The 26,984-nt window shown below is 49.8% G+C and overlaps 1 protein-coding gene across 2 annotated transcripts; it reads left to right on the top strand.

Annotated features, from left to right (window-relative positions):
* Positions 1 to 262: 262 nt before the first annotated feature.
* PSEN2 (presenilin 2) lies at positions 263 to 26,082 on the top strand. 2 transcript variants are annotated; one of them, XM_008069339.2, is made up of 12 exons: positions 263 to 410; positions 4,078 to 4,266; positions 10,644 to 10,804; positions 12,514 to 12,725; positions 13,959 to 14,100; positions 16,287 to 16,354; positions 16,992 to 17,212; positions 17,917 to 18,015; positions 20,858 to 20,941; positions 21,287 to 21,388; positions 24,045 to 24,163; positions 25,366 to 26,082. In XM_008069339.2, exons 3-12 carry the CDS (start codon positions 10,664 to 10,666, stop codon positions 25,519 to 25,521), a joined length of 1,344 nt encoding a protein of 447 aa, XP_008067530.1. In that variant the 5' UTR covers positions 263 to 410; positions 4,078 to 4,266; positions 10,644 to 10,663; the 3' UTR covers positions 25,522 to 26,082. The 2 variants fall into 2 exon arrangements, with proteins under 2 accessions (XP_008067530.1, XP_021573888.1); XM_021718213.1 differs by having other exon boundaries at positions 265 to 410; positions 21,290 to 21,388; positions 25,366 to 26,077.
* The last annotated feature ends 902 nt before the right edge of the window (positions 26,083 to 26,984 follow it).

Raw genomic sequence — 26,984 nt, 5'->3', positions numbered from 1 at the left:
GGAGCGCCGGCTGGGGGTGGGCGCGGTGCGAGCTGTTGAAGGGCCCGTGCGTTTAAAGGAGAAGTGCACGTGGGTCTTGGAGGCCTGAGGCAGAGGCATGTTCTTTCCTTCCACCTGGGATGGGTCCATTCGGCCTGCAGCTCCAGGCCCTGGGCCTGCTTTTCCGGGTCTGGGGGCGGGAGGGAGGAGAAGGGGTCTTCCAGCATGCGTGAAGGTCCCTGGCCTAGAGCCTGCTTCTGTTACCAGAGGTGTTTGACTGTTTATCAGGCATTTACAACGGTGAGGAGGCACCCAGAATCAAGATTTTGAAGCCGAAGGAACCTGAAACAGAAGCCAGTTCCTATCCCGAATTTTACTGATGAAGAAATTGAGCCCACGGAGCTAAAGTGATTTTGCCCAAGGTCGCCCAGGTAGGATAAGGCAGAGCCAGGCTTAGACCCCAGTGTCTTGGCCTCTAGTTCTGCCGTCCATCCCTCTGAACAGACCTTAACCCTTAGCTAGATAAGATGTCCCTATCTATTGCCTTAATAAGTATTCCCTTTGAAAGGTATGAACTGTTGATTGGTGAAGTAACTGCATCCCCTTTTGCAGATGGAAAACCTGTTAGCATCCCATAGAGATGGTTGCAGACCAATTTAACTCAAAATTGACAGCCTGAGTTACCATGGCTGCCTGCAGAGTAACTTGATCAGGACAGACCACAGCTTTTCGGAGGCCCGTGGTGTCTATATAGTCCATCTGGTAGACACCTGAGCCTCCAAGGCCTTTAGCCAGGACCTTTGGTGGTAATTAAAGGCTCTGGATAAGCTGTTTCAGGTGTGTGAGCCTCAGGTTCACCACTGTGTAGGAGTGGTGACTGGCCCAGCTGGTAAAGGGGCTGGGCGTCCTGGCTCCAGCTCCGAGCTGCATCCTCAGCCTCCCATTAAGTAGGCAGGCCTTCCAGGATAGGCCTTGGGTTCCAGGGCAGGGGGCTAAAGTGAGGGCTTGGGGGAATATTGCTTTGGAGTGGGATGGATGTTGTATCAACAACCGTCTCAGGGAAAGCAGTACCCTTTGGTGTTGAAGTGCCCCTGTGCCCAGTCTCGAGTTTGTCATGGTTCTTAAGTGGGAAAGGAGTGCCCTGTTGCTGTCTATTTGAAAAAGCGAGGGAGGGGGTGGGGGGGAGACATGAGCAGGGGCCTGGCCAGAGGCTACTGCTCTGTGTGCCTGGAGACATGGTTCACATTGTCATGCCTGGCACTCTACCCACAGCCCTCCCCTGCTGCAGATGATTTGCCAAATGAGACTGTCACCTACCTTGGCCTTACTCTAAGTTACTGATGTTAATAATGATGTAACATTTCTACTTTATGAGTTGATCTACAATAACAAGCTGTTTTGTATAGTAGTTATCATAGTTATCTTAAGAATTTCAGTGACACTGAAGTAGTTATTCTTACCCTTTTACAGAGGGGCCGAAACCGAGGTTCAGAGAATTAACCAGCTAATCGCAGTATGTGCCCTCAGTGCCCTTGAGCACCAGGGTTTAAACATAGTGGGCTCCGTTGTCTTTATCTTTTGAGTGTTTGCACAGGTTTCCCACTTCCATCCCTACCCCTGCCTCTGCACTACTGCCCAGAGAGTTTCTGTGGGGCCCCTATTAGCAACTTCCTGATAAACAACAAAAAACTTTTACAACAGAAAAATTGCTTTAGCAGTGTGTGTAGGTCACATGCATGTTTCTCACACAAACACCTTTGGCTGTTTTTCAGCTGTTGCTTTGACTTCTGGACACTGTATAGTTGGGACTGACAAGACAGCAAATGTCTCTGCAAGCATTCCCACCTGTTCCTGGGCTGCCCCAGCTGGGGGAAGGGCTGTTAGGGCTACGAGGCAGGCTCCCCAGGAGAAGCCCTCTCCTCGCCTTGGGATGGCGGGATCTGCCAGGCTCCAAGCCTGGAGATTGCTTGACCACCATGTTAATGTCTGGGGAAAAGAATGATTTCAGATCAGTCCTCAGGAAAGACCAAATGCTAGTGAGGAAGATAGATTTTTTTTTTTTTGGTAGCATCTTCATTAACTGGGAGAATGTTCATCTTTCCAGGGACAGGGGAAGAAAAATTTAAAGGGTGCCCACCTTTCTGCTCTGCCTTAAACAGAAACTTCCTGACTTTTTTGTTTTTTTAAGACCGAATCTCACTCTTGTTACCCAGGCTGGAGTGCAATGGGCTCCTGGGCTCAATCAGTCCTTCTGCTCAGTCTCCCAAGTAGCTGGGACTACAGGCACACACCACCACACCTGGCTAATTTTTGAATTTTTTGTAGAGATGAGGTTGCCCAGACTGGTCTTGGACTGCTATGCTCAAACGATTCTTCTGCCTCAACCTCCCAAAGTGTTGGGATTACGGGCATGAGCCACTACGCCTTCTTTATTTTTTAAATAAGAGTAATACATGTTTATTCTAGAAAATTCAGGAAATTATTTTTTAAAAAGTAACCCATTAGCCCTCAGCTGAGAGATAACCACTCTTAGCATGCATTTCCTTCCAGTGCTGTACTATATACACACACATGTTTATCTATTATAACAGTAGGAGTAGGAAACTGTAGATGAAGTTTTTGTATCCTGTTTGTTCTGTGAGTGTTATGTTTTCAGAATTTTCCCTTCGTTGGGTATTCTTGGAAAACCGGATTCTAAGGGTGTGTAGAGCATTCAAATGTGCCGTTGTTTATCCTTCCAGTCCCACAGCAGGACACTTTCCCACCCTCCCTTTTGACCCAGAGAAGCAGTGCCCTGTCTTCTCCCTGCACCCACATGTGGGCCTTTTCCCCCTGAGCCACACACCCCCAGACAAGTAGCAGAGGGAGAGCAGAGTGGGGCCTGGGGGCGGAGGTTGTGGGTAGGGAGCAGGAGAGAGATTTTATGGGGAGTTTTTAAGGTGTCAGGTTATCTGGTAAGTGAGTGATTAGGGGGCATTTCTGGACATGTACATGCCCATGGCAAAGGCATGTGACTTGGGAATATGAGTGTGTTCCCCAAAGGCCCACATGGTGTATGTGGTGAGGCTGCCTGTATAACCACCGAGCATGTGACCCTCACAAGTGCTGAATGGGCAGGGAAGAGCTTCTTGATGGGCAGTTGGGAGACCTGAGTTGTAACTGTGCTTTTGACCATGAGACTTTAACTAATTCCATCTGTCTCTCTGGACTTCAGTTTCTTTAATTATAAAATAGGGAGCTGACTAGGTGGCCTTTAAGGTCCTCACTGGCTTGACAAACTTTGACAAAGCGTTCACATGGTTAGAGTGCCCTGTGCTGGGACTGGATGGAAACAGGATCGCTCCCTGGGGCCTCGCCTTTGAAGCTGGCTCCTGTGTCGGTGGTTCAGCAGATCTGTGACTTCCGGAGAGGCACGTCGACAGGCTTCTGTGTCCCCTCTCATTTTGTCCCTCCTTTGTTTCGTCTTCGTCATAACTACCATTTGTTGAACACCTACTATGTGCCAGACATTTTACACGTTATCTCTCGATTTCACGATAATTTTGCAAGGTGTGCCTGTTCTGCTTTTTACAGAAGAGAAAACGGGCTCTGTCAGAATAAACTGCCCACAGCCATGCAGCCAGGGAGTATGTGGTTCAAATCACACAGGTAGGTGATTCGAACCCTGTCAGTCTCCAAAGCCTCTGCTTTTGACTGTTGGATTGCTGCTTGTTAAAAATAAAAATTACTCGGCCCTACTTGAGGGCAGCGTGCCAGGAACTCCCTCTGCCACTTCGCCTCAAACCATCCTTTTCCTAGGCTACTTCCGGAAATGAGAGAAGTGTGCCTGGGCCCCAGGCCCTTGTGAGTGAGAGAAGTCCAGTGAAAGTAAATCTAGACCCTGGGCCAAGGTTCAGGAGGCCCAGGAGAATGAGGTGGTATTTCCAGGCCTCCCTTGGCTGTGTGCATCACCATGTGGGCTGAGGCGGATGGACAGATGGATGGTCAGGTGGGACCAAGTACATAGATGCCTGGGGCTGGGGGGAGAGAGGTGGGCAGAGAAGCCATGGGATTTTCTTGGGATGTCATCTGACCTTAGCAAACCCTGCCTTGTTTAAGGGAAGACTGTGGGACTTCCCAGGAGTCATGAGAGCACTGGGAGGTAGCTGTATGACCGTAGAAAGTGACCTGTTTAAAACCAACGCCACCCTCTGTGAAAGCCAGGGAGCATTGTTCATTTAGCCAGCTGGGAGAAAGAAACCAGGTGTCCTGGATCCAAACCTTTTTCTGTGGCGCCAAGTGTTTGTGGTAAGTGCAGTAACTCCCAACATGCTTTTGGACCATCTTTTTCCATGAGGGTTTTCCTTATAGAGGCAGATTTCCATGAGGGTCTGCTATGGCATTTCAAAATCTATTTCCTACCTACTTCTGTTGACCTTAAATGTTAAGGCCAAAGCCTTTACATTTCTCTAAAATGAAAAGAAGGTCAAGGAAATTGGGTCACTGGGTTTCCATAATAATTGTAAGAACTGCTGACACAAGCACAGTTGGGGAAATTCTTTAGGTCAGACTCCCTTGGTTTGGCTAATTCAGCATTTTGATCCCATTCAGCTGATTAATGGCAATGTGCAGTGGCTTCTTCAGATGTTTGATTTTGCATCCTAATCCAAAGCAGCCATCAGCCACAGTGCTTCCTTCTGGGAAGGGTTTCCAGAATGCAGTCTGTGTACTAGACACCCCTTCCACCCTTCTGCGTTTTCTTACCACTTCTGCAGAGAATGGGGAGCAGGGGGTGGGAGATGGGGAGAGCTGGTTGCTGCATTGCTGATGGGATCTGACATCAGCGGTAAGAGAATCACCCAGCCCCACCCCCACTTGCCCGTGAGTCAGTGAGTCAGCCTCCAGCGGGAGTTGTTTGCGTCACTGGCACCCTGATGTGGACAAACATCCAGCAAGGTTGTTTATCTGCACACATTTGGGTGGTGATTTTTTTTTTCCCTCTAAGGATTTCAGAGCACCAGCAGGCTTCAGGATCGACTTGGGTGCCTTGCAAAACAAGCTCTTAGGAATTCAAAAGGGAAGGAAGCAAAAGTATATCCCAGCTGCTCTGTTTTTCTTCAGGAGCCAGGTAAATCAGAGGGGCTGAGGGACAAATGCAAAAGTGGCTTCACTGAGTGCCATCTGTTCTCCTGGACCAATGAGAGGGGATTCGGGAGGGGGCAGGAGTAGAAGAAAATCTGTCTAAATGTTGATGCTCGTTATTTCCCTTTAAAAAATCAGTAGCCTAAAAAAAGAAACTATAGATGCAGTGTATTTTTTATTATAGCAACTTAGAGAAATGCAGAGAAAATAAAAAGTCACCCCCAGTCCCACCATCCAAACATAATCACCTTTAATGTCTTTAGTATTTCTTGCCGGTCCTTTATGTGCACACATTTTATAAGGAAATTCAGATTAGGTTTGTAAGGTTCTATGTTCTGTTAAATTGAGAATCATGTAGCTTTCATATTATTAAATATTCTTTGAAATAAGATTTTTAGTGGCCCAGCATATGACTGTATCATTGTATAGAGTACGGCATTTCACTTTTTTTTTCACAGTATATACTTTTAATTAAAAAAATTTTTTTAAATAGAGACAGAGTTTCCCTATGTTGCTCAGGCTGGTCTTGAACTCCTGGACTCAAGTGATCCTCCTGTCTTGGCCTCCCAAATTGCTGGGATTACAGGTGTGAGCCACCATACCTGATTTTTTTTTTTTTTTTACCAGTCATACATAACAGCAACACACATGTTTTTGTGTAAATATTTTATTATTTTCTTAGGAGAAATTCTGAGAAGTAGCATTTCAGGATCAAAAGGTATTGAGACAGGGAGTCCCCTCCTCCCAAACCTAATAAAATGAGGGCCTTCACATGATAGAGAAAAGGTCCTCCTAGTACAACAAGATAAAAGCCTTCCCAGAATAGGGAGAGTCCTTCTAACACCATAAGATAAGAGCTTTCTTGGAAGATTTATGTTAGAAAGGAATGTAACCCCCAATCTGTAGTGCGCATGTGTAACTCCGCTGCAACCTTGAGCTGTGAAATACCCAATTAGCTTGTATGTTACTAATATATAAGTCTTATGGGGGGACAAAGAAGCTAAAAATGTATAAAAAGCAATGCCCCCCTGTCCTTGGGGCTCAGCCTTTGGATGTGAATCTGCTGAGCCAATGTTGGCATGAAAAAACACTGCTTCCTGGCAAAGTAGCCTCAATGTCCCGTCTCTCTCTGTAAAATCCTGCCACAGTGTGACTGTTTTTAAAGCTTTTGTTTTAACCATAAGGCCAGTTCATTTTGTCCCAGTGGTGTCCGAGACCCAGTTTTTCCACACCCTCCTCCACAGCAGGCATTATTTCGGGACTTTTTCAGACTGATAGCTCTCTTCTCCCACTTGGAACTTTGTAAATCTGAGAATCTTCCAGTGCTCTTGCTCCCCAGTTGCTCTCTGACCAGATACATTGTCTTTAGGAGATAGGGCTGGTCATTCTCTCTCTCCCTCATTCAGCAATCAGGTGGTGCCATGCTGTAGGGAGGTAGGTGGGTGAGGGACACTTGCTTTACTGAGCAGGGGGCCTAGCCTGACCATGTGATGACAAAGCAGAGGCAGCCAGCCAGCAAAAGTCCTAATAGAGGTTAATCACCTAGGGACCATCTCAAAACGCAGATCCTGGACACTTGGTGAGGTTGAAGCTCAGAGATCTACATTTTGAATAAGCCACGTGGCATAGTTTTAGAGAGCACAGAAATAGACTACCTAGGTCCAAGGATAGCCTTGACCCAATCACTTTTTAAGACGTTGTTTCCTCATCTGTAAACTGCAGAAGGATAGCAACACCTAGCTTCTAGGGTTGTTGTGTTTAGTGCCTTGGCTCAGCAGGTGGTGTCCACTACCTCCTGCTCAGTGGCCTGGGCCACTTTTGAGGAATAGTGATCCTAATCCTAAATCGGTGCCTTCTACCTGTCACCCTGCACCAGGCTAGGAAGGTTGTGATTAAATGGTGTGACCTCCAAGAAAGACGGGCCCTTCCTTCCCTGCTTTCTTGGAGTCTTGGCCCTCATTGTTGTAGGCATACCTTCAGGGGAACTTTCAAGGAATTTTTTAAAGTGGGATAAGGGAAGGGGTCTGCTCAAGGAGGGTCTTGTTTTCTGGCACAAAGGCCATATATTTGAATTACACTTCGTGGGTTAAAAAGCATATTTTGTAGTTTTCTGACGTCTCTGCCTTAAGGGTTGTCAGGTCTTGATGAGACCAGGCCCAGGCACAGGCAAGTGGTTAGCAAGTGTGGATGATGATGACAGTGGTCATCAGGCGCTTTCTCCATCTTTCTAGTGCAGTGTCTAATGCAGTTGTCCTTCCTGAAGCCCACTCTCCCCAGTACCTCTGCCCACCGAAATGCTTTCCAGGGGATGCTTTGTTAGCTGTTGGCAACTGAGTGGAGAAATAGAAATTGGAAGGACTTCATCCTACTTGATCTTGGGTCCCTGCTTCCCTGTCCTCACCCTCCCATCGACTCCTTTTCTCCCTTACTTCCTGCTTATTCTTTTTTCTCATACATTGTTATTTGGCAGTCTGGCAATGAGGCACCCTCAGAACACGGCAGCTGTTGTGGATCTGAAGGGTGAACCTGCCCTTTTGTCCTTGAGGACTGTAGCCTGTGATGTGTTAGGTACAGGCATTCCCAGATCTGCCCCTCCAGTCACTGTGAAGATAAATCACAGGTGCTCCAGAGGCATGGGAAAAATAGGAAGATTAATTCACAACCCAGACAAAACAACACTGACATGTTAGAAACAGTATTAGAAGAGCCACCCATTGTCTCCTATCCATCTAAGGCACTGCTCTGGATGAAATGTTATAATTTAGCTTCAGAAAGTGCAACCAGCTCTTTGTTTGGGTGCCCCTCTTTGAGTAAAGGTGATTCACCATTGCCAGAGTGGGTGGTGAGGGGAACTCATGGGTCCAGACAGGTGCTTACTTAGGATTTATCTAGTGAGGCTGAGCCCTCAGAGGAGGACCTTAAAGTTTTTTCCCCTGAACCTACTCAGTAGTTCTCTCATTTCATAGGTGATGGAAGTACAGCTTAGTATACCCCAAAGTCTCGCAGTGCATTGGGTCTGTGAAGCTGTATCTGCTCACATTGGTCTCTGTTGTATAGACTCTGCTGGTTCCCAGGACTGGCCCCCGAGTAGTTCTGTTCCCCTGTGTCCAGGGAGACTCTGAGTGAAGAGGGAGGAACGCCTGCATCCACCTAGGGGGCCTCTTTGGGCTGTCTTGCAGATCTTGTAAAGTTCACTTCTGTTCACGTCCTCCTCCTGTTTGGAAACCTTCCCTAGCTACCCTCTGCTGAATTAAGCTCCTGCTTCTGGTTCAGGCATCCAGACCCCTTCCTGGCTGGTCCACCCTTCCAGATCCCCACACTTCAGTACATCCAGCAGCTTGGTATTGTCAAGATAGGCCATGTTTTTTCCCATCTCCTACGTTTACTGTGGTGGTTATCTCTTTCCAGAATGACCCACCTCCTTCAATGTCTACCTGGCAAAGAATTCCTAACTTTTGAGGCCCATTGCTTGTCCCTCTTATTCCCTGAGACCTGAGATATCTATTCCTGACAGCCACAGCCTCTCCCCTCCTAACTCCTGCATGCATTGTCTTTGTCACCTCCCTCCTGGCTCTTATCTTATTTGCTTCCTGCTGCTGTTTTTCTTGACTCGCCTTATCTGTCCTAAACAGAAGGTTCTTGATGATGATGATGATATTTAGGCTCTGTCGCCTAAGATGGAGGCCTAGGATGGAGCGCATGTCGCTATCATAGCTCACTGTTACCTCGAACTCCCAGGCTCAAGTGATCCTCCCACCTTAGCCCCCAGGTAGCTGGGATTATAAACATGTGCCACCATTTTTTGTAGAGATAGGGTCTTGCTATGTTGCCCAGGCTGGTCTAGAACTCCTGGCAAGTGATCCTCCCACTTCAGCCACCCAAAGCACTGGGATTACAGATGTGAGCTACCATGCCCAGCCCTAAACAAAAGTCTCTTGAGGCTGAGGGCTTATTCATCTTGAAATCTCTGTGAGATTGAAGGGGAACTGTTTGTAGGAAGCCCAGTCAGGGAGATGAGCAGAGGTGGGCTCTTCTGTGTTTCTGTAATTGGAAGATGGAGTTAAAGTCCGTATGGGAATAATCCAGGCCACATCCAGAGTCACTCTCTTCAGAAAGGGTAGCAGCCACAGGTCCTGCTATGGAGAATGAAACTGGCCAACTTGGTAGAAGGAGCCCGCCTGCTTAGCTGCTTGGTTTGAAAATCACATAATTCCAGGGGTCACTTACTTGGAATCGAACTTCCAGCAGAGAGCAGACCTGAGCCCCTGGGGTCTCTAGGAGGTTATTGATAGCTCAGCTGCTGTCCCTGTCCAGGATATTGATAGATATAGTCAAATCCACCATGGATTGTCTGAAGGTCCCCTGACCCTAAAACCTGTATATGTGGATTTGGGGCTACACCAGGTTCTATGTGGTCCTGCTCTGTAGAAACCCAACTTTGGACCATCTTAGGTGGCAGGTGCCCCTCGTTTTGGTCTGTTTGGCAATGGTCTTTCTTTGGGTCCTGACTTCAGTGGCACTTCCCTACCCCGCATGCCCGCTCATGCTGCAGGTAGTCTACCTGCTCCCATAGTTTTGGCCCCCACTCATTAGACCTGGGTACTCAGAAGCATCCCAGCCAACTTTCCCCTTGTTAAGCCATAAACACTCAGTGGGTTCCTGGGCCAAATGCTTGGTCTTTCCCCTGAAACTTTCTTCTCCCATCCTCCTTGTCTCAGTCCCCACCTGACTGTCATCCTAGACTCTCTCCTTATTTTGTCTCCACATCGGGTCCTGTTGTTTACTTCCTGATCCTTCCTGAACTCTGTCCCCTCACTCGCATCCATCCTGCTGTGACCTTAGGCCCTTGCACCTCTCACAGTAGTCTCCAGCGAGTCACCTTCTCTTTTTGGTCAGTGGCCAGACTGACATTTACAAAAACAGATCTGATCTTGCCGGTCACAATTGTCCTCAGGATGATGTAAGCCTCCTTCACGTGGTGCCGGAGACCTTTTGTACCTCCCAGCCTTGCCCAGCCCCGCCCCAGCAGGGTGGGGCCCTCTGTCCTTCCCTCCCACCTGGGAAAACCTGTCTTCTCTCAAAAACATTCCTGATCTCTGAGATTGGGTCCCCTTTTTGTGTTTCTGCACCTCCTGTTGAACACATGGATTGTATCATGGGTCGTATTGGATGGGTTTTGTTTTAGACAGGGATGTTTCTTACTCATCTTTGTATCCCCAGAGCCCAGCACGATCTTTGGCACACAACAGATGTTTGCTGAATGAATGAATGAGCGCGCTGGCAGTTCGGAGTGGTCCTGGCTTTTCTGGTCGGGCATGTTGCCCCCTGTGGCGTGAGTCTCCTCAGGCCAGTTCTGCACAAGGCCTCTGCAGCCTCAGTGATGGCTCTCAAGCCTCTTGCTGTACAGCAGTTGTTTGACATGCATGTCTTGGAAGTTTGCTGTGGGGCAGGACCCCTGCCTGGGTCTTGAAGCCACCCCCTTCCACCCTCCTGCCTTTGTCTAACAAGAAAGTGGAACGAAGTCCCTGTACTTCTTCTTCCAGGTACCTCCTGAGGCAGGGCCATGCTCACATTCATGGCCTCTGACAGTGAGGAAGAAGCATGCGATGAGCGGACGTCCCTGATGTCGGCCGAGAGCCCCACACCACGCTCCTGCCAGGAGGGCAGACAGGGTGCTGAGGATGGAGAGAATGCTGCCCAGTGGGTAGGTCCCATGGGCACTTGGAGGCTTGAAATAGAGCCTTGGGGTTCCTGCACTATATGGATAAAAACCAGACATTCCCCGCTGTGGGAAGGGGGAAGGAAAGGTGAGAATGGCTGAAAGATGGATGGTCTGCTGTGTCAGATCTTAACATCCACAAGGGCCTTATAATAGACACTGCACGTTCACAGCTGAAAATTGACTTGACAGTGGGCTGAGTGATACTGTCCACCTTATTCCCTTAGGCTTACCTTTCTAATGCAAGTTACTGTTTCCACAGTAATGGGAGAGTTATTTTGGAGGCTGGATGCTAGGACAGGTAGCCCAGATGCTCAGGATGGTAGGAGGGAAACATTTTTTGGGCAGATGGCCAGGCATGGTAGCCATGAGATGAGTCTGCCTAATTCACATTTGACTTTTGAGCTGCACATGAGTGGACTGCACTGTGAACATACCTCTGCAGTCCCCAGAGCAGGGGATTCTCACATTAGGAAAAGTGGGATATCCTTGGAAGAGTCACTTCATTTTGCCCTCTCTCTTCCCATGAGGGCAAACCAGCATATGAATTCACCTGAATCCCATTCTCTGTTTTGTCCATTGTAAAATTTAAAGCCTTTCCATGTGGACTATTTTCTTTTAGCCAGCCTTAAAACCCCTTGCTGAAATTTGAGCTCATTTCTCCATGTTCTCTATGAGAACAGAGCTGTCGTCCTCTGAACTCAAGTATGATCTCACCAGCTCAAGGCCATGCTTAGCTGTTTCTTGCTAGTTTCTTCCTTTATCTCCAGGACTTTTTTTGTGCATTTTAGTTGTTTCAGTTCCTGTTTATGAACAGTTTTTGTTGTTGTTGTTTTGTTTTCCTGAGCTGAGTGTCTGGATTGGAACTCTCTCTGTAAAGAATCCTGAAGCAACTGTCATTTTTGGGTTTTGTTTCACTTGGTTTTTTCTTTGGCTGTTAACTTCCTTAACAAGGTGGCCAGTGGCCCTGGATTGCCGCCATTTCAAAACTCAGATTCTCACAGACCGGTTTGTACCAATGTCTGGTCTTCCCTTGCTACCTCCTCAATCATTCCCTCCCACCTTCCTGGAGCCTGCATCTTCCCAGATGCTTGGTGCCTGTTTAGCCTCTCTAATTCAGAGCTGAAATTTTAAATGCTTGATTTTGTGGAGCAGAAAGTTCAAAAATAATTGCTTCCTCTGCAAATTCCTCGTGTCTTATTCACACTCAAAGCACATCCCCCTGTGTGCTGACTGTTCTAGTCAATGATTTGTCAGCCAAAAATGTTTAATCTTAGTTTTCCTGCTATCACCTGGCCTATCTCCTACTTGGTCTGTGTGGCCATGCGAACAGAATTGAGTGGCAACCCAAGTCCCTGTGCTTAGGAAGGGGAAAGATCTTTTGACGTGTTCCAAATTCATTAGCCATGGAATCATGGGCCTGCAGACTGTCCTCTTCTGTGACTGTGGCAGCCTCTCTTCCTTTATTTATGGTGGTTAGTCCAACTGTAAATCTTTTCTACTGTTGTCCTCATAAACTTTCCATGTGTCCTAAAAATTCCAATAGTCTAAACTAAACTACAACTCATAGACTGCTTCTTATATCTGGAAAGCAGTATTCAAATTTCCCATTTCTGGTGCCAAAACTCCCTGCACTACATGGGAAGGCCACCATAGGGGGCATTTCATGGCCCTCATGCTGTGGTTTCCCACAGAGAAGCCAGGATAGCGAGGAGGATGGCGAGGAGGACCCTGACCATGTCTGCAGTGGGGTTCCCGGGCGGCCACCGGGCCTGGAGGAAGAGCTGACCCTCAAGTACGGGGCAAAGCACGTGATCATGCTGTTTGTGCCTGTCACTCTGTGCATGATCGTGGTGGTGGCCACTATCAAGTCCGTGCGCTTCTACACAGAGAAGAATGGACAGCTGTGAGTTGGGGACCTGGGTGGCACGGGCCAGGGTGGGACTGGGTTGGGTGTGACATCGTCTCTTGGCCACTACACCTGCAGCTGCATGTCAGTGGCAGTAAGGAGCAGGGACGAAGAACTGCTCAGGTTCAGAGTCTGGTCTTCCTCCTGGCTTGTTACTTACCTAGGCACATGCCTACCTCCTGATGACCCAATTTCCTTGTCCATGTCATGGGTTTAGTAATGGGGTTACTAGGATTAAGTGAGTTAGTACAAGTAAAAGGTTTAGAACAGTGCCTGCCATGGGCGAGTGCTGGATCTTATACAGAAAGCGGGCTCTCGCCACACAGTGTGGAGCTCAGTGTTCCCAATACCAAGTTGTGGGCACAGCTGTGCCACTGATCACCACATGACCGTGAGTAAACCACTTCCTCTCTGAGTCTCTGTTCCCTTCAGTGTAAAACAAGGTGGCTAAACCAGATGATTTTTCAGCACACATCCAGTCTTGTGAGGAAGATCACAAGTCCCTCTGTTTATTTTAGTATAATTCATGCAGGAGCAGCAGCAAAGAATGAGATGCCCTCCGCCCCCGCATCTTCCTCCACTCCCCTGGAGTCATCACTGCTGAGCACTGTCTCTAAACATCTTTTTTTTAGTTAGGGACTTTTGTTGCATTGTGTGTGTGTGTGTGTGTGTGTATTTGCTTTAGAAAGGAGAGAAGCCCCTGTGCTCAGGAAGCTTAGAACCTGCTAGAGATTCAGAACGGTACAGGTGAACGCATTGAGAGGACCTAGTCAGCATTTGCTGGGGTGGTCCTAGCTGGGAAGAGTGAGGTATGGGTCTGTTGCTTCCTGTTCTGCTTCTTGAGTGGATGGCCTGCAGGGGCAGCAGCTGTGCTCACAGTATGGGGTCTGGGAAAGCAGCAGGTGCAGGAATGCTAGGCTGGCTGGGGCTGTTGGGGAAATGGGGTGGGCAGAGGGAAGCGCCTGGGGGAATGAGGAGGGCACTGGTGAGGGCATCCAGCCCATGTCCTCACTGCTACATTGGACCCAGCCGTCATGCCGAGAGCCACAGGTGTGTGGTCAGGTGCTCAGGAACAGGCTGGAAGACAGAGGCTGCTCAGGGGGATGGTGCCGCACACTACCAGGGCAGTGTGTGTCTGTCTCCCCAGATGGGTCCAAAGATCACTTCAGGTGGGGGGGTGTCATGGAACAGGCAGAATCAAGAGCGTCGGCCCTTTGCCTTCTCCCTCAGCATCTACACACCATTCACCGAGGACACACCATCAGTGGGCCAGCGCCTCCTCAACTCCGTGCTGAACACTCTCATCATGATCAGTGTCATTGTGGTCATGACCATCTTCCTGGTGGTGCTCTACAAGTACCGCTGCTACAAGGTGAGGCCCACATGCCTTCCACCCACCTCCTAACCCTCCTCCTGTCTGCCCTGTACCGTGGCCCATTATGCAGCCACCTTCCTAAGAAGCCACTGCTAGGGTTACTATTTTTCTGCAAAATAGGCTCTAATTTTGGATACTGTTTCCCACTTCACTCCCATCCCCCACTGTGGATGACCTGATACTGTTGTCTTTTAAACCTAAGCATAATCCCACTTGAGTTCCTCATTGCGATGTTCCAGGCGTCACTTCTTATATTTAGAAGTTAAGTTTATTTTGCTTCTCTTTCTGAAGTTCTATTTTAGGCTCTCCTCACCCCAATACTTCCCTTCCAGATTTATTTTTATTTTTCCATTTTCCTTTAGAGTAGGGACATAAACTGAGATCTTCTAACCCCAGGAGTCATTTAGGTTGGACCGCCTGTAGCTGTCTAGTGGCCTCAGGGAGTCATAGAAGGGCAGATCCCACCTGGCCCAAATCATGGGCACTATCTGTCTCCAAAGATACCGTTCACTTTTAGACATTGGTTTCAGGCTTTTCTCCGTGGAAGAAGAGGAAGGCTTTGAATCCTGAAGACCGAAAGAAAGTTAAGCTAGGCATTGTCTATTTTAAAACTGTTAGGTCGGATACAGTGGCTCATGCCTGTAACCTCAGCATTTTGGGAGGCTGAGGCAGGAGGATTGCTTGAGCCCAGGAGTTTAAGACCAACCTAGGTAACATAGCAAGATCTTGTCTCTACAAAAAAAAAAAAAAAGCCGGGCAGGGTAGAGTGTGCCTCTAGAGGCTGAGGCAGAAGGATCGCCTGAGCCCAAGAGGTCAAGGCTGCAGTGAGCTGTGATTTGTGCCATTGCACTCCAGCCTGAGTAACAAGGTGAGACCCTAACTTAAAAAAAAAAAACTGTTCTCATACAGCATAGCACAACATTTTTTGTTGAGGTTGTTGAGGCAGCTACCATTCATGGAGCAGGTAGATAGAGATGTAGAGTGCCCAGGCTGGAGGGATAAGGGGGGGGGTACAGTGAGGTGCCCCACCCTAGCTGGGGATGATGGTGCAGGAGAGCCATGGGAGGAGTTGCAAGACATCTCTTGAGCTGTGGCGTATCAATAAGTGGCAGTTACCTGTGTAAGGAGGTGGAGCTTTGACACTGCTGTGGGGAGGGTGGCTGGAAGCCGGATAGAGGGGTACTGCTTGGAGCAGAGGATGCAGCATGTATGAGACAAGTTACATTTAGCATGGTGAGTGTGGCAGCCAGTCCTGGAGACCGCGGAAAGGTGCTTGGCCATCCATTCAGTAAAGATTACTTGGACGTTCCAAGACACTCAGACAGGAAATGACGGTGGCCTAGACAGGCAGTGGTGGCTGGCTGAAGAGGCAGCTGCTTCCCATTTGGGCTGTGCCTGCAGCATGGCCTTGGCAGCAGCTTTCACTCCAAGTAGACCAGGTCCCTGCTTGGGTCCCAGTGGGCTGAGCCAGTGACTGATGGGTCAGTCTGTGGGGGTGAGGCTGGTAGGAAATGATGTCACTGTACCACTGATGCCTAAGGGACTGGCTTAGGATGAGCCCTACTCTTGTCCTTCACCCTCCCATGCTTGGCCAGGAAAGGAGGAACAGCCTTTCTGGAGACCTGCTTATAGACCCTTGGGTGGGAGGGGACTTCTTGGGTCATCTCTATTGAAAACCCCCGAAGAGGCCTGTCCTGACCACTGTGCCTAAAGTAGCACCCCGTGAGTCCTTGCCACTGGATGCTGCCAACATGTTTTTCTCCATAGCCCTCATCACTGCCTGCTAATATACTGCATATTTGTTTGTCTATGTGTTGGCTAACACCCTTCCCACTGGAATGCAATGCCCTTGGGCAAAGACTTAGTGGCCTTCTCTCTAAGGCACGTAGGAGACACTCAGCGTATCCTTTCCAAGTGAACACATAGAGAGATGGGAGAGTACAAAGCTGTATTGCCAGCCTTGAAGGAGGTTCATCTCCTCCATGCACTACAGGGTGCCCTGGAGAAAACTCTTGAATTTCTGTGCCCTCCTTACCTATAAGATGACACCTGATATCTTCCACCGCAGTTATGGTGTAGCCTAAGAAAGACTTTCAGTTTTGGGTATCAGTCCCAGAAACCTGGAGCCCTTTTGATTTGGGGAGTGTGGGGACGCCTTTGATCCTTCTGTTTCTGTTGTCTAGTTCATCCACGGCTGGTTGATCATGTCATCCCTGATGTTGCTATTCCTCTTCACCTATATCTACCTCGGGTAAGCGGCACCTGTATCTGCCCCAGGGGTCCGTCTCCCTGTGGGCAGGGAAAGGGGCTGTTGAGCTCCAGCCCTCCCCAGTGTCAGCTGTTCCAGGAACCCATGCCTCTAGGCCTTTCCCACGGGCCTCGGCAGGGGAGTGGGGCTCACATGTGTCCCTCTGGTTCCTGATTTAGAGCAAACAAAGCTGTCATGGGAGAGGCTCACTGAATCCTAAGGGGGTGGTGAAAGCATCTCAACATTTACATTCCAACTTTTGGGCTAGGCCTGGTACTTCCTAGTTTATGGGAAAATTTACCTGTTCGATTGCCTCTTGATTTGGGATATCCACCTGACCCAGGGACCCAAAGAGACTGGAGAGACAGAGGAAACCACTTTTCCGAGGACATTTTCCACATGCAAAGGGTCTTCCAGGTCGTGCTGAAGCACGTCTCTGTGACCCATCCCAGGCATGAGCTGTTGATTTACTCCACACGTTGTTCTGGAAAGTCTTTTGAATGGGTCATTGTAGGGCAGTGGAAGTAGAGGAAGGGGATATTCGTAAATAAGGCCAGGTCGGGACTGAATAGTGTTAAACTGTGTCAGAGTGTGATGTCTCCACTGAGTCTCACCCTTGAGCTCCACCTTGGTCCTACAGGGAAGTGCTCAAGACCTACAACGTGGCCATGGACTACCCTACCCTCTTCCTGACCGTCTGGAACTTCGGGGCGGTGGGCATGGTGTGCATCCATTGGAAGGGCCCCCTAGTTCTGCAGCAGGCCTACCTCATCATGATTAGTGCACTCATGGCCTTGGTGTTCATCAAGTACCTCCCAGAATGGTCTGCGTGGGTCATCCTGGGTGCCATCTCTGTGTACGGTAGGTAGGTGGCTAGCCTGGCGGGGTGGTGGGGGTGACGTCCAGGGCTAGGTTGTCCTCACTGCTGCTAAAGGAGGGCGGATGCTGAAAAGTTCACCCCCTTCCTCCCAAGGCCTGCGTTGCATCTCTTCTGAGAGAATCGCCTTTGTGAAGCATAGGGGGTCTGTAGACTTGCCGTGTTCTAGAAATAAAACTCGGTAGTCACTGACCTCCTTATTTTCTGTTATTACTGTTGAGCTGATAGAGCACATGCACTGTTTGGTGCTTAGTACACTTTGAGTAATCTGTTCCTCAGGACACTTTTAAGTCTTTCAGGCACGGTGCCTACCCATAAGCCCGAAAGCTAGCTGGTGTTTCGTTAATATCGGCATGATTATCATTGTCGGGATTGTTACTTCCATTTTAAGGATAAGGAATCTGAGGCTCAGGGAAGTGGGACACCCAGCCCATCGTCTGGTCTCAGGCACACAGCTCTTCCTTGCTTGCAGTGGCCATCTGAGGCCCTGCTCGAGGCTCTAGCCTCCACAGTGTGGAGCTCCACAGTGTGACTGGGGACCAGAGGGTTTGAGATGCCAGCCAGTGTCAAGTCGTGCTCTGAGAGCCCCATGCTGGGGCTCCTGGTGCTGGAGAACTAGCTCCTCATTTGGGGGCTGCTGGGTACGCATGTCTTTTTTAACATGACGAAAATGTCTCTGTTTTCTCAGACCTTGTTGCCGTGCTATGTCCCAAAGGGCCACTGAGAATGCTGGTGGAAACTGCTCAGGAGAGAAACGAGCCCATATTCCCTGCTCTGATATATTCATGTGAGTGGGCCCATGTGCCTCTGCCAGATCGTGGGGTCAGCAGGCAGCCTAAGGTTGGGGGTAAGGGGCTGCTTCCCAGCCACGGCTTTCAGATTTGACTAGGAGAGATCTTTCCCTGAGCAATGGGGAGGAGCCGGCCTTGGTTACCCAAGGTGGGCTGTATCCCACACAGGAGAAAGCTTAAAAAGTTAGAGCAGGAAGTGGGTGTCTGTGGGCATAGTGCAGTCCCTGGTTCATCCCGTCCTCCCTCCAGTGGTTTGCAGGGTACAGGCCGCATCCCGTGAGTCCGTCCACAGCCTTTGGAGCCCTGCAGCCACCCATCGGCTAGAGTGCCTGAGAAGGGACTTTGAAGAGGGGACTCTTCAGGGGCCTGGAGAGCAGTACTCCTGGGCTTCTGAGGCAGTAGCATGACTGATCAAAGTTAATTGTATCAGAAGGGAAGGCACACGGGTTTACCTTGTCCTCAGGGTCAGTGTATAGGGATCTGGATTTGTATATGTTCTCAACAAATGTACATCAAGTCTCCATATCCTGCCAGGTGCTGTACTTGGCAATGGGGGTCCAGCAGCACATGGTCCCGGGCCTCTAAGAGCTTGCAGCCATGTGGCTGTGAGACCCTCCTGTCTGTTGATGGTGGGGCTTATTTAGAGAGCCTGAATTTCTGGGGCCCTGGCATCTGCAGGGTGGCCTGAGAGACAGTTCATGGAATGGCTATGGAGTGCTGGATGATCTCTATACAAGTGAAGAATCAGGCTTGTAGAGGAGAATCACCAGCATCCTGACTCCACGGCATAAAAGCACATTCCAGGCATGTTCTGAAGATGAGCCAAGGTCACATATGGGAAGACTCACAGTGCCAGGACTGCTGAGATTGCCTGAGGCTCTGGGGTTCATCCATGAACAGATAAGCTTATGTTCTAGGAGGGGAGAAAAAGAGTAATGAAATAGACAAATACACAAGTCAATGTAGCAAGTGCTCTGTACTCATGGATCAAGGACTTCAAGGTAGTAAGGAATGCTATTTGCATAAGGTGGTCAGGGAAGCCCTCTGTCATAAGGTGGCATTTGAACCAATACCTGATGTAGGGAACGGAGAGCATCACATGAAAATCTGGGGCCAGCCGGGCTCGGTGGCTCAGCCTGTAATCCCGTGCCTTTGGGAGGCTGAGGTGAGTGGATTACCTGAGCCCGCGGGTTCAAGACCCGACTGGGCAGCGAGACCTCATCTCTACAAAAAATCAGCTGGGCATAGTAGCGCATGTCTGTAATTCCGGCTACTTGGAAGGCTGAGGCGGAAGGATCGCCAGAGCCCAGCAGGTCAAGGCTGCGGTGGCTGGGAGCGGCCACTGCACTCCATTCTGGGTGACAGAGTGAGACACCAACTCAAAAAAAAAAAAAAGAAAATCTGGGGCCAGCTTTCCAGGCAGAAAAGACAGCAGCAAGTGCAAAGGCCTGAGGGGCATGGGTCTGGTGTGCTCAGGGAGCACCCGAGGGTCAGTGTGTCGAGCAGAGGGAGCAAAGGGAACAGGAGAGAAGGGGAAGACCCAGATCGCGTTAGGACCTGCAGGCCATGGCAAGGACTTGGGCTCTTCTGAGTGAGACATGAAGCCACTAGAAGGTTTGGGGCCAACCTGACTTTACATTTTCACAGGATCACACAGGTTTTTGAGTGGAGAACAAAATATATGGGAGACAAGAGCAGAAACAGGAGCCAGATTGAGTAGCAAGGATGGGGGTTTGGACCCAAGAGTAGCAGCAGACGGGCTTAGTGAGAGATAGTTGGATTCTGGATTTTGGAAGCAAAATTGGCAAGATTTGTTGATGGCTAGGGGCGTGGGTTATGAGACAGTCAAAGATGATGTCAGTGGGCCTGAGCAACAAAAAGAATGGAGTTACCATTTACTAAGAGGGGCAGAGAATGTGTTTGGGGCATCCTGAGTTTGAGACCCTCACTGGAGTTCAGATGGAGAATTGGAGATATGAGTTCAGGAGACAGTGTCCAGGCTAGAGAGAAAAAACACATTCACTTAGTGCCACATAACCCAGCAGTCTAGGTGTATGCCAAAGAGAATTGAGAGTCAGAACTCAGACATTTGCACACCTGTGTTCACAGCAGCGTTCTTCGTGACAGCCAAGAGACAGAAGCCACACAAGTGTTCCTCAGTGGATGAATAAACAAAGGGCAGTACACAATACAACGCAGTATCATTCAGTCTGATGCTACAACATGCATGAACCTTGAGGACGTTATGCTAAGGGCATTAAGCCAGACTCAACAGATAAATACTGTGATTTCAGTTATATGAGATACCTAGAGTCATCGAATCCACAGAGACAAACAGTAGAATGGTGGCTACCAGGACCTGGAGGAAAGGAAAACGGGGGAGTTGTTCAGTGGTGATAGTGTCTCGATTTTGCAAGATGGAAAAGTTCTGAGATCTGTTTCTCAACAATGTGACTATACTTAGCACTACCAAACTGCCCAACTTGGTACACTTAAAAATGGTTAAGATGATACATTTTAGGTTACGTGTTTCTTCCCACAATTATTAAAACAACATGATCTGTTCTCCAAACTGTTCACTGACATTATTAGTATTGTTTTCACTGTGGTAGTTATTTGTAGTTATTTGTGAGAAAAGACAGTAAAAGGCATTGTCTGCCCAGACCTGGCCAGTGAACCTGGATCCCTCACCCAACAGCCTCCTAACAATGGAGCATCAACGGATACCTGCAGGATGGCAGGACGGAGGGCCCTGTGCAGGCTTTCTGGACACAGACTGGCCACCTCCCCTGGCCCTATTAACACTGCCTGAAGCATGACACTTTTCTCCTTCCCCAGCTGCCATGGTGTGGACAGTGGGCATGGCAAAGCTGGACCCTTCCTCTCAGGGAGCCCTCCAGCTCCCCTATGACCCAGAGATGGGTGAGTATCCAGGGGGTTGACAGCCTCTCGTCACTGGAGGGCAGTTCTTCCTCTGCACCCAGCTCTGTCTCTTGGGAGGCACAAGTTCAGGAGGGGCAGAGGGGTGTCATCTGCAAGCCAGCCCTCTGCAACACACACATTTTGGAGACTGAATGAGCTGCTTTTGCTTCATTCTGCTGCGCGTGGCTGGTGGGTAGAGTGGGGAAGCCCTGAGGTCAGTCCGTGGTGCTCAGGTTCCTGTAGCTTTGTTCCCCAGAGACCATGAACCCTCTGACCAGCTTTTGTCTCTCTGCTTTGTCCCCTTCTCACTGCAATGATGATCATCTTCTTTTCCTGGACACCCAGAAGAAGACTCCTATGACAGTTTTGGGGAGCCCTCCTACCCTGAAGTCTTCGAGCCCCCCCTGACTGGCTACCCAGGAGAGGAGTTGGAGGAAGAGGAGGAAAGTAAGGTGCCCGTTCACGTGGTCTGCTTCATTCCAGGGTGGGGGTGGAGGGCAGAAGCTGCCTGCAGTCTGGCTGGAGGAGGGTGTGAGGGGAGAGGCCCCTCTTCACATCAGAGGCATCTTTGTGAAAGTCAAGGAGAAGCCTGCTGAGCTGGAGTCTGGTTACTGGGCCCTGGAAAACCTCTACATTTGGGCTAAACCATATGGTTATCCGATCTATATTGAGTACTGATTGTGTGCCAGCGCTATGCTGGGTGGGGCCTGGCCTCGGTGGAACCCACCAGTTGGTGGGGCCCAGGCACTAATCACACACGATCAGAGCTGGCAAGGGCTGTGGAGGGGGCCATGGGGTCCTGGGAAAGCATGGGATGGGGGACTCCTTGACCTGGTCAGCAGCGGTCAGAGAAAGTTACCGTGGTAGGTCCCTTCTGAGCTGCACTCTGAAGGTCGAGTCACAGCAGGAGGTGGTAGAAGAGACTGAAGCAGATGCCGTGCAGTTAAAGTAAGTTAGAGGAGTGAAGGCAGGACGCTGAGACCAGAAGTGTGAGAGAGTCTTAAAGACAGGCCTGGAGGCGTTCTGAGACAGGGTCATTTCCCCCTGGAGTTAAACAGTCATTCTGTCATACACGGTTGCAGCTCCTTACTATGTGCCAGGTGCACCTGGATGGGGAGGCAGGGGACACACTGCAGTGTGTCACAGCCTCGCCCTCAAGATGGGTCTCATTGGGGCAGCCGGGGTGAGCAGCCAGGCATGAAGTACTCCAGTGACACAGCAGGAACACGTTTGGGAAAGATCAGCTGAGATGGGTCTTGAAGGATGAGCAAGTGATTGCTCCACAGACAAAGAAAGGTGTTTACCCCAAGACCAACGGGTGCACTGCAGCTTAGGGCTGGTGCTGATGATCGAGAATTAGTGCAGCCCCCATAGGGGCAGCGGGCACGGTCCTCGAGGCTGGCCTTCCTTCAGACACCAGCCACACATTCTAGGGTCTACAGACCACTCGTACGTCTAACCAACTGGCTTCAAGCTTGGGGCTCTCATGAGCCCCTCAGGTTCAATAATTTGCTAAAATGACTCACAGATTTCAGGAAAGTGCAGTACTTACAACTACAGTTTTATTATAAGGGATTCAACTCAGAACCAGCCAAATGAAGAAACACACAGGGCGAGGTCTGGGAGGGTCCTGAACATACGTTTCCTGTGTCCTTTCCTGGTGGAACAGGCACATCACCCCCCTGCTGTAGTCCAGGAGGAAGAGAAACAAGGTAGTGGCAGTGGGCTAGGGGGACACAGCCTGCGTGGGGTGCCTGACAGGACTGGGCGAGGGACCAGTGTGGAGGAGATCACATGGAAGGTGGTGTCACTCACCAAGACTCAGGGAAGGGCACACCTGTGGGAAGGGTGAGGGTCTGCAGGATGTCCAGACAGACAGGCAGGTAGACCTGAGTGTGGGAGGAGCTCAGGGTTTGAGACTCAAGAGTTGGTGCCATCGGCATATACGTGATGTCAAAACAGTGAGCCCCAAGAAGCACAGCCAGAGAGGATACAGGGTCAGAACCTAGGGGTGGGGACATTTGCAGAGGAAGGGTAGGGTGCCAGGAGAAGATTTCGAGGAATAGCCAGAGGCGGACACATGCTAAAATACTTTAGGTGTCCCCTAGGGCCAGAAACGTTGTTGAGGGTACATAGGATCTGGTGCCTCTAGATTTCAAGAGTGATTGAGAGGTGAGTGCAGGGCTCTTTTGAGAGTCCTGATTGAGAGAAGAGCGATGAGGGAGGGGAAAGACAAGGGAGGGCTGTACAGTAGGATCAGGGTGGAACAGCAAGAGGGACCAGCCAGGATGGGCGAGACTGAACCATATTTGTTAGGCACCAAGAAAGGAGCCAGTGTAGAGGAAAAGGTTACAGTCAGAGAAGAGGTGGTGTCAGTGGAGAGGGTCTGGTAGGGGAAGGGTGGACGCCACGGTCCAGCACAAAGGCCCCATGCTACCAGGAGCAGAAGGAGGACACCTGCTTGGGGCCCAGAAGGAGGGGAGGGTGGGCCTCCTTGGTTTGAGTTTATCACACAACGATTTTTATTGTGAGCAGTGTTAGGGGCCTTTGTACTAAAGAAAGCAAACTTGATAGCATTTTAGAAACTCTAATGTACTTATGGTAACGGGAAAGCTAACTATCAATTAGGTTTACCTGTCTGTATGGAGATACAGTGTTCAGAGGACCTCTATCTAGGTGTCATAAGTGATCTTGAACATAGTGAAATTAAATTTTCTGAAGAAGACCTATAATTCAGACTTCACACAGCAGCCCCCCAGCCCCGGGCAGTACATTTTGATGTCTCCCTTTCTTAACTAAGTGCCCAACACTGGTTCTACCTGAGTATCAGAACTGCCAGCCTCTCTCTGCCCAGGTTGTAAGGTACCCAGTCCATGGTTTTCCCCCTTTTCCACTGGCAGCTGCTTTTTGGAAGCAGCTCATCCCTGTCCCCAACCCTTGTGGCTGCTTCTAGAGTCCATGTGGACTGGGCTGGGCAGGAACACTGCTCCTCTGGCCCCTCTTGGGTTGGGCAGAGCAGCTGAGCTCTCTTGGCTGGTGTCAACCTTTTCCCTTTCTCGGTAAGCTTCCTCAGTGATGGCTCTACTTTCTCTCCCACACACAGGAGGCGTGAAGCTTGGTCTCGGAGACTTCATCTTCTACAGTGTGCTGGTGGGCAAGGCGGCGGCCACTGGCAGTGGGGACTGGAACACCACGTTGGCCTGCTTTGTGGCCATTCTCATCGTGAGTAGGGGAGATGTTCCCCTACTGCCCCCTTCCTGAGCCAGGGTCCCCTGGAATCTTCATGTGGGGGCCTAGGATCCCCAGGGAATTTTTGTCTCTTCCTCTGAGAGGCAAGAACAACTAGGGGGACTGGAGAGGTCAGTGAGAGGGGTTCACAGGGGTTGCCACCCAGACGGGCTCCTTCCGGTTGAGAACAGCACAGGGGAGGGTGACCAAGGGCCCTGGCTCTGGCATTGCTGAGCCCGCAGCCTCCCAGGTGACAGTTTTGTACATTTGTCTCATGATAACCTGGAAGTTGCTATGATTGCCTCAGGTTCACAGAAGAGGAAATAGCTTAAGGGACTTGTCCGTATGGGGCACAAAGCTAGTGAGGACTGACTGGGATTAGAACTGCTTCTCTCACTCCAGAGCTATGAATTTTCTTCTCTTCCATGATATCAGGACACCAGGGGGTTCTGAATCTGGGGCTCTTGGGGGATTAAGGGGTAGCCCCAGTTCTGTGAACCCCAGCAGTGAAATTTGGAGACCCCCATAGTCATGTAACATAGCCATATACACATAATGCGGGAGACATCCTATAATGATTTCATCTCAGAGTTTTTCCTGTTAGATCAGGGGAAGTAGAGTCTCTGAGCAGTACTTACTCAGCGTCCTGCCCCTTGATGAAACCCCAGGGCATCATAGGCGTTAGTGCTTGAAGATTTTGTTTCTGCTCCCAGACTCACCCGAGCCCTGCTCTCCTCAAGAATAGGGCAGGCATTCTGGTTCTCTGTCCCCACCCTGGACCACTGCTTACATCAACCAGGTCAGGGCCAGATGGCCAGGTCATTGATGCTAGCCGCTGAGACCCCACTGGCATTCCAGTTGAGCCTGCCTAATTCTCATATAAAATCCTACCATCCTATGTGACCTCTGTAACCAGGAAAGGGAGGCAGTGCGGTCTGGTAGAACAGTACTGCCCCAGGAGTCAGGAGACCTGCCGTCTGGTTCACCTGTTAATGGGTGGTTCTGATGGGGGTAAGAACCGCCACAGCACCTTGAGAGCTGCCGCAGGATCAGGGAAGATAATGGGGTGTTCAGCGCTGTTGTCCAACTGATTCTTCAACACGCTTCTTAGCACAGGAAGGGGCTAGACTATCACTAACTGCTCCCCATCCACATCAGGGAGTCACCACCCTCATCCTCCCCTCTGTGTCCTGCAGGGTTTGTGTCTGACCCTCCTGCTGCTTGCTGTGTTCAAGAAAGCGCTGCCCGCCCTCCCCATCTCCATCACGTTCGGGCTTATCTTTTACTTCTCCACGGACAACCTGGTGCGGCCATTCATGGACACTCTGGCCTCTCATCAGCTCTACATCTGAGGGACTTGGGACATTGTGGGCTGGAAGCTGCAGGAAATTTTAACTGGATTCAGTTGTATAGTTTTACACTCTAGTGCCATATATTTTTAAGAGTTTTCTTTCCTTAAAAAAATATATATGTGTGTTTACTTCATGAAGAGGAAGCAGAACGAGCTTTTTGGTGCTAGCTGTTTTGTCACCAGACTTTGGCTCACCCCTCTATGAGTGCCTGACTTCACTGACAGGAAGCACATCAGGTTTATACGGATGCACTGAGAAGGTCAGGTAGTGTGGGAGGGGTGGGAAGAAGAATGTCTGGGATGTTGTCTCGAGGGCCGAGGTGCAGGACGACGGGCATCTGTTGGGGACCAGAAGAACGAGCTCAGGAACTGCGCCCAGCACCTGGTCACTGTGGCTGGAGAAGAAACTCCAGTGCCCTGTAGGGAACGTTCCCAGTGCTATGTCTGTGCGTTGTCGTTATTTTATTACCTTTAGAATCTGAGTCTTGTTCCTGTTTCAGCAGTCATACTGCTGGGAAGTGACCTAATGTTAATATTAATAAACAGATGAGTCCTGATGGAATGTTGTCTGTTTGTAAATGTGAGTGCCTCCCCCACCCCTGTGTCTCACAGCTGCCCCTGGGATAACCTGTGCTGTGGGAGAGAGATGAGTTGTCCTTTTGGGAGGAGGTCTCACCTCTCTGCATTCATTTCTTTAACTGGAACATTTCCTAAGCAGGAGAGCAGGGTGGCCTGATGTCTGCCAACCTGGGCTGTAAGACTGTGGGTACCTCCATTATACAGACATCTAAGATGGTTGCCATAATATCAAATGGTTCCTTCAGCAAGTGTCCACCCTCCACAGAAACTAGCATGCCAAGGAGGCCAGGTAAGCGCCTGTGCTCAGAAGCACTCCCCTTTCTTTGACTGTCGCCCTGGGCGCTGTGGTGGGGGAGTGGACAGGTTGACTTTGCCTTTTCCATGCATCAGTCACAGGTTGTGACTAGGTGGGTGGCCGGGCATGGTGGCTCACAACTGTAATCCCAGCACTTGGGAGGCTGAGGCGGGGAGGATTGCTTGAGCCCAGGAGTTTGAGACCAGCCTCGACAACATAGTGAGACTTCATCTCGACAAAAAATCGAAAAATTAGCCAAGTATAGAGGTGCATACCTGTAGTCCCAGCTACTCGGGAGGCAGAAGGATCACCTGAATCCAGGAGGTTGAGGCTGCGGTGAGCTGTGAGTGAGCCACTGCACTCCAGCCTGGGTGTCAGAGTGAGACTCTGACTCTTAGGGAAAAAGAAAGAAAGAAGCACTAGGCAGGAACTGGAGCCTGTTGAGGCCATGCAGAACAGGTGATGGACAACTGAGAAGTTGCAGGTGTGTTCCTGCAGTTCAGACTGGTAGCCCCATCTCCTCATTCCAGAAATAACATGAGTGCTGTGACACTGGCTGTTGATTATGAGAGGAGTAAAAAGGCTATGTG

The sequence above is a fragment of the Carlito syrichta genome, unplaced genomic scaffold, assembly GCF_000164805.1.
Source record: "Carlito syrichta isolate Samal-C Ts95f unplaced genomic scaffold, Tarsius_syrichta-2.0.1 Scaffold311939, whole genome shotgun sequence".
In the NCBI taxonomy this organism is placed as follows: domain Eukaryota; kingdom Metazoa; phylum Chordata; class Mammalia; order Primates; family Tarsiidae; genus Carlito; species Carlito syrichta.
The sequence above is the reverse complement of the archived record's forward strand: the minus strand, read 5'-3'. Positions and strand labels throughout refer to the sequence as shown.

What these genes read in the sequence shown, in the direction of transcription:
- PSEN2 (XM_008069339.2), top strand. Translation starts at nt 10,664, where the DNA reads ATGCTCACATTCATGGCCTCTGACAGTGAGGAAGAAGCATGCGATGAG. An exon ending in GAGAGAATGCTGCCCAGTGG is followed by an intron (nt 10,805 to 12,513) that starts GTAGGTCCCATG and finishes GGTTTCCCACAG; the next exon opens with AGAAGCCAGGATAGCGAGGA. An exon ending in TTCACCTATATCTACCTCGG is followed by an intron (nt 16,355 to 16,991) that starts GTAAGCGGCACC and finishes TTGGTCCTACAG; the next exon opens with GGAAGTGCTCAAGACCTACA.